The sequence below is a fragment of the Phaethon aethereus genome (genome assembly GCF_964289735.1).
Source record: "Phaethon aethereus genome assembly, chromosome: 4".
NCBI lineage: Eukaryota > Metazoa > Chordata > Aves > Phaethontiformes > Phaethontidae > Phaethon > Phaethon aethereus.
Window position 1 is genome coordinate 1,893,178 of NC_138578.1, and position 10,624 is coordinate 1,903,801.

The 10,624-nt window shown below is 67.2% G+C and overlaps 1 protein-coding gene across 1 annotated transcript; it reads left to right on the plus strand.

Moving 5' to 3' along the window:
- Positions 1-5,278: 5,278 nt before the first annotated feature.
- GC (GC vitamin D binding protein) lies at positions 5,279-10,363 on the plus strand (the record flags this gene model as incomplete). Its single annotated transcript, XM_081998748.1, is given in 13 exon segments — positions 5,279-5,408; positions 6,998-7,067; positions 7,544-7,676; positions 7,786-7,997; positions 8,229-8,361; positions 8,462-8,556; positions 8,829-8,958; positions 9,092-9,294; positions 9,512-9,644; positions 9,753-9,850; positions 10,085-10,229; positions 10,231-10,275; positions 10,277-10,363. Coding segments are annotated over 13 exon segments (1,599 nt in total). The 5' UTR covers positions 5,279-5,293.
- Positions 10,364-10,624: the final 261 nt, after the last annotated feature.

A 10,624-nucleotide genomic window follows, 5' to 3' on the forward strand; every position in this document is an offset into this window, starting at 1 on the left:
TCTGTTTTTGAGCCTGGAATCTGGCCATATCAGCCTTGTGTTGAGCCCCCCCAAATGCAGGACTTCTTTGTCTCAGTGTCTTGGCTGCAAGCACTGGCCAGATGAGCCGGGTGTTGAGGCCCAAACACACAGCACTTAGTCTCTGTTTCTGAGCCCCCAAACTGGCCACATGAGCCTGGTTGCAAGACTTCAAAACGCAGCACTTCACTTTACTCTCTTTCTCTAAGCTGGAACCTGTCCACTTGAGCCCCCAAAACTTTTAGTCTCCCTTTGTGAGCCTGGTTTCAAGCACCCAACATGAGCCCAGTGTCACAACTCCAAAACGCAGGACTTTTAGTCTCTGTTTCTGAGCCCTAAGTCTGGCCACATGAGCCTTGTGTCGAGCCCCTCAAACTGGCCAGATGAGCCTGGCTGCAGGACTCCAAAACACAGCACTTACTTACTTACTTACTTACTCACCGAGCTGGAAGCCTGGCCACACGAGCCTTGTTCCCAGCCCCCCAAACGCAGCACTTTTAGTCTCTGTTTTAGAGCCCCCAGATTGGCCAAATGAGCCCAGTGTCACAACTCCAAAATGCAGCACATAATGTCTGTTTTGGAGCCCTAAACCTGGCCACATCAGCCTTGTGTTAAGCCCCCAAAACGCAGCACTTACTTACTTACTTACTTTCAGTTTCCAAATTGAGCTCCCCCCCCCAACACAGGACTGGGTCTCTGTTTCTCAGCTGTAACACTGGGCAGGCGACCTGGGGTTTCAAGCCCCTCCAAACTCAGCACTTCGTGTCTGTTTCTTATGTGGTTGTGTGACCCCCCAAAATGCAGGACTTTTAGTCTCTCTGTGCGAGCCCCAAACCTGGCCACATGAGCCTTGTTCGAGTCCCCAGCACGCAGGACTCGGCCTCTGGTTTTGAGCTGCAGGACTTGGTCTCTGGTTCTGAGCCGGGCATCTGCCACATGAACCTCGTGTCGAGGCCCCAAAACGCAAGTCTGGGTCTCTGGGTCTCTGTTTTCACGCCCCACATGCAGGACTGGCTCTCGGCTGTAACCTTGGCCAGATGAACCCGGGTTTCGAGCCCCCAGAACACGGGACAGGGTCCCTGTTTCTGACGGCCACACGAGCCTGGTTCCAGGGCTACACGACGCGGGGCTCCGTCCTTCACTTCGAGCCCCCAAACTGCAGCCCCTGGTCTCTGGTTCTGCGCCGGTTTCCAGCCCAGGCAGGCAGGGCCTGGGCTCCGTTCCTCGGGCGCAGCGGGGCCCAGCGAGCCGCAGTTGCCGCTCCGGGACGCGGGGCTGGGCGACTCTGAGCCCGGTGCCGACCGAGGGAGCCGGGCCCCGAGCCCGGCCTGGCAGAGCTGGGCCCGGGGCCTGCGACCCCCAAGCCGGCAGGGCCGGGTCTCTGCTCCCACGACGGACTCGTGCAGCGGCCTCAGCGCCGTGGGGCCCAGCCCCACACCCCGCCGCGGCCCGTCGCTGCCTGCGAGCCCCAGAACCAGCCGCCGGGGCTGCAGCGCGCCGGGCCCGGGCTGTGTCCCGGGCGCCACACACCGGCCCGGTGCCCCGCTCCCCCGCCGGGCCCGGGCTCTGTTCCGGACCCCCCGCAGCCGCCGGCAAGGCCCGGGGACGCGGGATTCGCTCTCGGCTCCGCCGCCCCCGGCCGGGGCTGGGTTCCCGCTCCCGGCCCCGCCGAGCCTCGGTCCCCCGCGGGCCCGGCCCTGGCAGCCCTGGCCTGGCTCCCGGCTCGGCGCCCCGAACCCGGCTCCCGAACCCTGCGGGTGGCGCCGGGCCCGAGAGCCCCGGCGGCGTTAGAGAACGGGCCGGGGCCGCTCGGCCGGGGGCGGCGGGCTCCGGCGCCGCGAGCTTCATCCCCCGGCCCCGCCCACTTCCGCGGTGGGCCCCGCCCACGGCCGTGCTAGGCTCCGGGCCCCGCCCACGGCCGTGCTAGGCTCCGGGCGCCGCCCCGGGTCCTGCCGCCCGCCCGCTCGGCCCCCGGCCCGTGGCGTCATCGATGTCGCAGGGTCAGGCGCACCCGCGGGGGAGAGAGAAACTCCCGTCCGCAGCCACAGCTCGCTCGTGACGCCGCCGCGCGCGTGGGGGCGGGGTGAGGAGGCGCCGCTCTCCCCCCGCACGGCTTTTCCCCCCGTGCGCTCGCGGCCGAGGGGCAGTGCTGCGGCTCGCGCTGACATTTAGGGCGTCACCTGTGACGGCGACAGCGCGAGGGCCGGCGTCGCCACGGGAGGAGGGAGCGGGGAGGGGAGCGCGGCGACGCCTTCCCCCCCCGTGGCCACAGGGCGCCGCGGGACAAGCGGCGGCTCGCGGGGCCTCCCGAGACTCGCGTCCCCCCGGGCCGGGCGGGGAACGCGTCTGTCTCCGCGCGGCCGCTCACGCGGCGCCGGCGCCGAGCCCGACCCGCGAAGCCACGCGAGTTTGTGCCCCCGTCCCGGTCCGGCCGCAGCCCGCGGCCCCACTCGCCCCCCGCTCCACCCGCCGGCGCGGCCGGGCCGGCAGCTGCGGCTCCGCGGCGGGGCGAGGGGGCTCCCCACGGCCGGCACGAGCACGGGGACCCCCCCGGCCGGCGCTGGGCACCGGCCGCCCCCGCGGCCACCAGCTGCCGGGGTGCGGGCAGCCCCGGGCGAGGGAGCGGAGCCGCCCCCGCAGCCCGGCCCGCGGCCCGGCTGCCCCCCAGGCCCCTGCCCGGCCCGCCCCGGGGCTGGGTCCTTCCCCCTCGGCCGGGAGCGCCCGCAGCTGTGGGGCTGCCCCCGCTGCTGCTGGGAGCCGAGCAGGGAGCGAGAAGGAAGAAAAAGGGCAAAAAGGAAAACATAGAAAAAGGGCAAAAAAGGAAAACATAGAAAAACTAAACGGAATAAACAAAAAAAGCCCAACAATAAAAGGCAGCGGCGCAGGAGGAGGGAAGGGGTCAGCAGACCCCCCTGCCCAGCCCCACGGCAGGGGGGGAGGCCGCTGAAGCAGCAAAACTGACCCCCCCCCAGCCCCTGCCTGGCAAAAAAAAGCAGCCCGTCACGCACGGAGGCTGGGCAGATTTGGGGTGTGGGGCAGAGCGTGGCGGTGGGGTTTCCATCCCTCCGGACCTGCTTCCCTCTCGGCGCGCTCCCCAGGTAGGGCCGGTGAGGATCATTTCTGCTGGATTTTGTCCTGTGTCCAGGTTCGACTTTGGTCGCTAGAAGATAATAAGGTGCTGAATTTTCGTTTTTCGGGGGTAAGTGGAAAGCTCAGCTCTAAGGAGACCCCGCGGAGCTCTGCGCCGCTCCCAGAAGAAATCGGGGACGGCGTTGGGACAGACGTACCTGGGCACGGTTCGGCTGCGACCGGGACCGACCCCCGTGAGCGCAGGGTGGCGGGGAGACCCTCAGGCGAAGTGCTCGTAGGCGCCGCTGCACCCCTCCCCAAAGCCAGAGACCCCCGCCCAGCGGGGGTGGGAATTTTAGCCCATGCTGTACAGCTTTCCGGGGCGTGCCCTGGAGTTGAGCTTCCCAGGGTCACGGCCGGCATTTCCCAGCACCGGTGTTCCCCCGGTGTTGAACACCCTGGCGTGGGGGTTCAGCGATGCTGCCCACGCTCATGGGATGGTTTTTCAGGGAAGGAGACCCAGAGGCAGGGGCTGGATGCTCCCGATGGGACCCAGCCTGGCGTCTCCTTAATTATGGTGCCTGACGAGGGCTGCTGTGCAAGCGGTTCGAAGGGACAGGAGAGCACCCCAAACCTACCTCTCCGAAATCCTGCCCTGGTCGCAGCGTGGGGTGAGCGGGTGGGCAGGACCCGAGCCGCTGCCGCGCGGGGACGGGAGGCAGGACCACCGTCCTGGCAAACGCACAGCGTGCCATTGCTCTCCGGGGGTGGGCACGTCTGCGCTCGGGTATTTCCCGACGTGTTTCTCAGGCTCGCTTGGGTTTCCCCTTCTCTAATTCTTCCTTACCTTCACCTGCTGAGAAGGTGAGGCTGGAGCGCGGGGAAATCTTGTGTATGGGGCGCCTTACAGACATACGTTACAGGCGCACATCTCCTGTAAAATATATATATACACACACACATGCATATTACAGAAGCATCCGAGCACAGGTGAGCGCGCACCCCCCTTATTGTGTTACAGAGGCACCTTGCAGAACCCAAACCCCGGGGGATTCGGGCGCAGCGGGGCGGTGAAGGCAGCTTCCCATCCCGGAGGGGCCGAATTCGGCGGGGGCGCGGGCAGGAGGGCTGGCTGATAACTCTTCCCGTCCCGCTCCATCGGCGACCGAGCTGTTATAACCGTCCCCCGGCCCCGCGGTGATTTTACACGCCATTATCTTCCACCCCTCGCCCGCAGCTATTGCGGGACTGGCCCAAGAAACGAGCCCGCAGGTCCCAGACCTGGAGGGTGGCCCGAGGCTAGCGGCAACCAGCTCAAAGGCCGCTTGCCCCCAGGAGTTGCAAACCTTCTGTATGCTGGCCTGGGAAAAGGGATGGTTTGGTTGCTCTCGTCACGACGGAGCTCTTAACCCCCCCCGCGGAGCGTCGCCGGCCTGTCCGCCCATGAGAAGCCACCCGAGAGGAGCCGGTCGCTCCAGCAAACGCGGCTGACCCGCGGCAGCGGTGGCTAAATGTTTATTTTGCAGCTCCCTCGGGCCACAGGTGCCTTCTGAAATAAGCTGCCCCCGACCCCGGTGGCTCTGCCGCCCCGAGCGCCGGCCCGGCCCCTTGCCAGTGCCACCCCCCCCACACCCCTTCGGCTGCAGCTCCCGGGGGGCTCCCGGGCACCGCCGCCAGCCCGAGGGAGGGAAAAAGCGACGCACGCCCTCAGAGAGCGGCGAACCGTCGGGCACGACGCCCGGCCGTCGGGCGGGAGTCACCCTGACCCAGCGCCGGCGCGACGCGGTCACGGCGGCGCGGGGCGCCGCGTCGGGCCACCGTCGCCTTGCGGAGCCGTTGTCCCCGCCCCATCAGCGCCCCGGGAGGCTCGGCTGTGCTTGCGCCCCAAAAGCGCCGGCTCCCTCCTGGCGCAGAGGACCCGTTTATCGGCCCGGCCGGACGCGGCTTGGCGCTGGCGGGACGCTGGGGATGCTTCCCCTGGCTCCCCTCGTCACCGGCGTCGCGCCCGTCGCGGGCGGGAAGACCCTGCCTGAGGTCCCACGGCAACGCGCCCCCGTTTCGCCCAGTTAATGATTAAAATCGGTCCGGTTTTGGAGGCGCTGGCACCCCGGCTGTGGGGGGCGGGCCACGGGGGCTCGCCCTCTGCCCCGCCGCCGGGATTAATCGTTCACCCGGCCGCGAGCCCTACCGCCATATAAAGTTCGGGATGGGCTTCCCGGCGCTGCTTTTTGGCCAGAGGAGAGACACCAGCCCCAACATGCCGGCAGCCCTGGCCCTGCTGCCGCTGCTGCTCTTAGCCGCCACGCACGCCGAGCACCGAGGTGAGGGAATTTATCACGTGCCCGGGGCTTTGCTCTTCCCCGGGGACGGGGCTGGGGTCCCTCGGCTGCGGGTGGCCTCCCCTCTCCCCAGCCCACCGCCAAATTGCCGGGCAGGACTCCGAGAGAGGAAAGGGAAGGCGTGGGACGACGTTTCGGTACCCGGGACCCCCTGCTGGGGCGACGCTGGAGGAGCCGGGAGGGGAAGAGGCTGGGCTGGGGTCGGCGGAGAGGGCCGTGTCGCGGGGCCCCGCGTCTTTCCTTTGCAAGGGAAAAAGAGATTTTCCGACCCCCTTCACGAGCACCACTTCCCTCTAAAACCCACCGCCCGGGTGCAAACGGTGCTCTGTGCCACCCTTGCTCCCTTCACGGCTCCGCGGGGAATCGTCCACCTGCCAGAAAGCCCCGCGAAAGCCCCTCGTACAGCTCCCATCTCGCTTTGTGAAAAGAAAAATGCCTCTGTTCCTGCGAGGAAAGAAAATAGCCTTTTACCACGGCTTCCCCTTTTTTCGTGGTGCTAGCGGCCTCTCCAAGCCCCCTTCAGCCTTTCTATCCCTCTAAGGCAACGTGACCCTCGGTGTAACGGCACGTAACCCCTCGGTTTTGGGGAGGTGACCCCACTCCGCGCTACGATACCAGTAAATGCTGGTATCAGTATTTACCCTGCCCATGCCAAAGTCTAACCAGTGCGGCTTGTAGCAAAAATCAATAGCGTTTTTCCAGGGATGAGAGAGTCGCCGGGGGTGTCTCCACTGCCGGGTGCCGCAGGGCTCGGCTGCTTCCCTTCGCAAGGGAAAACGAGGTTTTCTGGCCCCCTTCACGAGCACCATTTCCGCTCCTGACCTCCACAGCTCCCAGCCCTTACAGTCTCCGCACCCTGCCCAAAAAACCCACACCGGGCACGTCATTCTGTTCGGACGAGGGGCCAAGGCTATAGGTAAATCCTATAGCTCTCCCGGCTACAGGGAGGGCTTTTCCCGCTGGCTGCAGGGCTGGAGCCGCAGCCTGGGTACCAGAGGTGCTTCTCCGCGCCCGGCAGCACAGCAGCAGCCTTTGCTGGTCTGCAGCACCCTGCCAGCCTCTCCCCAGGGGCTTCCACCGAGTCTGGCTGGAGGAAAAAAGCAACTGTGTTAAAGAAAAAAATAAAATAAAAATAGAAGTCCTCAAGTGAACAAAGGAAGAGCCCCGCAGCCTTTGGACCGCGTTTCGCGGTGGCGTAGCATCCCTCGTCGCCACGCCGCTGCCGGGGCGGGCAGCGGAAAAGAAAGCGAGGGCAGAAGAGGGGGGTCAAGTTCCCCAAAAACGAGCATTTTCTCTGGCAAAAAGCCTAAGTCCTGAATTATTTCCCGTAGGAGACTCAACCAAGCAGGGCCGTGCTGCTTTGGGGTTTATGTTTTCTGCAAGGAAGATGACTGCTGGCAACGAGCTCCGTTGCCACCCAACGGGCTTTTCACTGCGAAAGCCGGCCTTCTCCCAAACCCCAGCAGGCGCAGGCTCGCCCGGTCCCGGCTCCCCGGCCACCAGCCGGGCTGCGCCCGAGCGAGCCGCGGCACAAACCCTGCTCACAAATCCTCCTTCTTCTGCGCCGACAGGTAAAGCTTATGTCCGGGACAAAGTCTGTCAGGAGTTCAAGACCCTGGGGAAGGAGGAATTCCGAACCCTGTAGGTACCTCCTGCCGTCTTTGCCCTCGCAGGACACTCGGCACCTAAGCCAAGATTAAAAAAAAAAAAACACAAAACAAAAACAAAACAAAACAAGAAAACCCCAAGAATTATCTTAGACCGGGGGAGATTTATTCACCCCCTGCAAATGAGGGCTCCCATTGCTCTTAACAGCAGCGAAGTTCGCTTCGTTGCTGAACTCCTCCAAAGCAATTAGGCGCCCAAGGAACGGGGGATCCCGGCGAGAGCCGGCACGTGAGCCCCTGCCAAGGGAGGGCAGCCCCCAGCCCGAGACCCGCTCCGGGTCTCTGCCGGCTCTTTCCTAAGCGGCACGCTGCCGCGCCCCGCCGCGGCTCCCCTCCAGCTGGCCGGTTCGGCGGGGTGCTGCCGCAGTCTGGTGTTCCGGTTTTGGGGTTTCTTTTTCGAGAGACTGAAAGGTGCCGCCAGCTCCCCCTCTCCTTGCTCCCTGCTGCCAGGAACGTCGTCGCCAACAGCAGGAAATTCTCCAACGCCACCTTCGAGGAGATCAGCCACCTCGTCCGCGAAATCGTCTCCCTGGCCGAAACCTGCTGCGCCGAAGGCGCCGACCCCTCCTGCTACGATGCCGGGGTGAGGCTGACCAAAACCGGGCGACGGGACCCCAAAACCGGGGGCGGGGGGACAGGGGGCAGAGGGCCGGGACGGTCCCCCAGCGCCGAACGCCTTCTCCCTCCCGCAGTCCTCGGCTCTGTCGGCCAAATCCTGCGGCGGGGGCTCGCCCTTCCCGGCCCACCCCGGCACGGCCGGCTGCTGCGCCCAGGAGGGGCTGGAGCGGAAGCTGTGCCTGGCCGCCCTGCGGCACCCGCCGCCGCAGCTGCCCCGCTACCGCCCGCCCTCCGACGAGGAGCTCTGCCAGGCCTTCCGGAGGGACCCCAGGGACTTCGCGGACCGGTAAGCCGGGCTGGGGACGGCGCTCGGTCTCGCCGATAACCCCTGGCCGGGCCCGGGGCTCACCGTCGCCCGGGCGAGCGGCCGGAGAGCGGGGCCGCCGGCCCCAGGCTCGGCGGCTTGGGGCGATAAGCCGGCGGCGCGGGGCCGGCACCTGCCCCCGAACCCCGCGTCTCCCGCACCCGAGCGCCCGGTGCCGGGGTGCCGGGCCTCCTCAGCCCGCCTCTGCCCCAGCTTTCTGCACGAGTACGCCAGCAGCTACGGCCAGGCGCCCCTGCCCCTGCTCCTGGGCTCCACCAGGACCTTCCTCTCCATGGTCTCCACCTGCTGCATCTCCCCCGCGCCCACCGCCTGCTTCCTGAAGGAGGTGAGGCCCTGGGCGTCCCCGTCCCCGCGCCCCGAGGAGGGGCGGCTGGCGGCGGCTGGCGTCTCCCTCCGAGGACACGTCCGTCTTCCTTCTGCGGCAGAAATTGGAGAGGAAAACCCTCTCCCTCCTCACCCTGACCTCAAACCGGGCCTGCGCCCGCTTCGCGGCGTACGGGAAGGACAAATTCGCCTTCAGGTAAAGGGGGGAAATCGGCCTTTCCTCCCCTCGCAGGCGGGCCCGGCTGGCAGCGCGCCCGTGCGTCAAGCTGCCGGCCCTGCTCGCGGGCGGCGGCCGCCACGGCGGATTTTAACCCGGGCGCGACAAGCACGCGCGCGCCCGGGCCGCGGAGGGAGCCCCGCGGCTCCCCGTCACCCCCCTCCCGCCCCTCCGCGCGGCAAAAGCCCCGCTGGGAGCTGCCGACCGGGGAAGTGGGAGCCGAGCTCCCTAAGCCCCTCGTACCGGCCCAGCTACCTCGCCGCGCTTGCCCAGAAGGTGCCCGGGGCTTCCTTCGAGGACCTCCTCCCGCTGGCGGAGGACGCTGCCGAGGTGTTTTCCCAGTGCTGCGACTCGCTGGCTGAGGACTGCATGCAGAAGGAGGTAAGGGAGCCGGGAGCCCACCCCAAAACCACCTCCCGAGTCACGGCGGGGGCTCGAGGGAGCGAACCCCGCCGCGGCGAGGGGGTCGGCAGCCTGGCCCAGCCCCGCGCGCCCGCCGCTCGCCCCTCGGCAGTTGTCGGAGCACGCGGCCAGAGCCTGCGGCGCGCTGTCGGCCCGAGACGAGAGGTTTGCTGGCTGCTGCGTTGGGAAAAACCTCATGGAAAACTACTTCTGCGTCTCGGCCTTGCCGCCGGCGCCCGCCCCTGAGCTGCCGGAGGCGCAGAGGCCGACGAACGAGCAGCTGTGCGGCGAGGAGGGGGCTCGCCGTGCCAAGAGGTGAGCGGTACCCGCCGAGTCGCCCACCCTTCCTTCTCCCCTTACCTTCGTTACATGGTGTGATTGTTATTAGGGTAACCGGGGTATCTTCCCTCAGGGCTATCGCCCCCCCCCCCCCTTCCCGGGGCTGCACCGAGATGCGGAAAGCAGCCCCCATCCCACGCCGAGCAGCACCAATAATAAAACCTCACGCGGCGACTCGTTTCCCCGGCTCCAGGTACCTGTTCGAGCTGGCGCGGAGGCACACCAGCGTCCCCGACGCCTTCCTCGGCAAGCTCTACGACGCCTGCGAAACAGCCAGGGAGGAGTGCTGCTCTGCCAAGGACACCTCTGCCTGCCTGGACGGCAAGGTGAGCGGTGGGGACGGCTCCCTTGGCTCACCCGGCCCCGGCCCCGCATCCCCCAAAGCCCCGCAGAGGCTTTTCCCAGCCCGGTCACAGCCGCCCTCTGCCCCCCAGCGCCAGCGGATGGGCGCGGAGCTGCCCCCCTTCCTGGAAAAGGCCAAGCAGCTCTGCGGGCAGTACACTGAGTTAAACTTCCTCGACTTCAAGAAGAGGTAAGCTTTTGCCCCTCCGCCAAACTGCATCGGCGGATGCAGTCGAAGTTTGGCCCGAATTTTGAGGATACACAAACGGAGCCCGTGGTTTCGAGCCGACACAGCGGCAAAATACGGGGAAGCACGTAACGCGCCCCTTGCGGGACGTCCAGCCCTGCTCCCGCTGCCACCCGGGCGTGCTTCCCCCCGAAAATGCCGTACGGCCGCGTGAGGTCCCCGTGTGCCCCGGCACAGGCTGCGGGAGAGCTTGATGCGGACGATGCCCGAGGCCGGCCCTGAGCTGCTGGGGCGGCTGGTGGAGCAGCGAGCGGACTTCGCCTCCACCTGCTGCCCCCCCAACTCGCCCCCCGTCTACTGCGCCTCCCAGGTAAAGCCGTGGCCCCCCACCACCCCCCGCCGCGCCGGCGGCCGGCCCCCGCGCCCGGGGCTGCCCCTCGCCTCTTTCCCCCTTCTCCGCAGGTGAGCGCGGCGCTGGGAGAGGCGTGCGAGGGCGGCTCCTGCCTGCTGGGCTAGCGGCCCGGAGGTGAGCGGCCCCGGCGTCGGCCCCGGCTTCTCCGGTCGCGCAGGGATGGAGGGGGTAGTTATGGGGCTGGGGAAATGGGTCACGGCCAGGCGCCCGGGGCTGAGCTCCGCGGGGCACGCAGGGAAGCGTGACGTCGGAAGGGAAGACGAGGGAACGGGGCTCGAGGACGCCCGGCGGGCGGCTGCGTTTCCTTGCGCCGGGAGAGGAAGGTGCCACCGAGCCCGCCGGCAGCACCGCCGATGCCTTCCTGC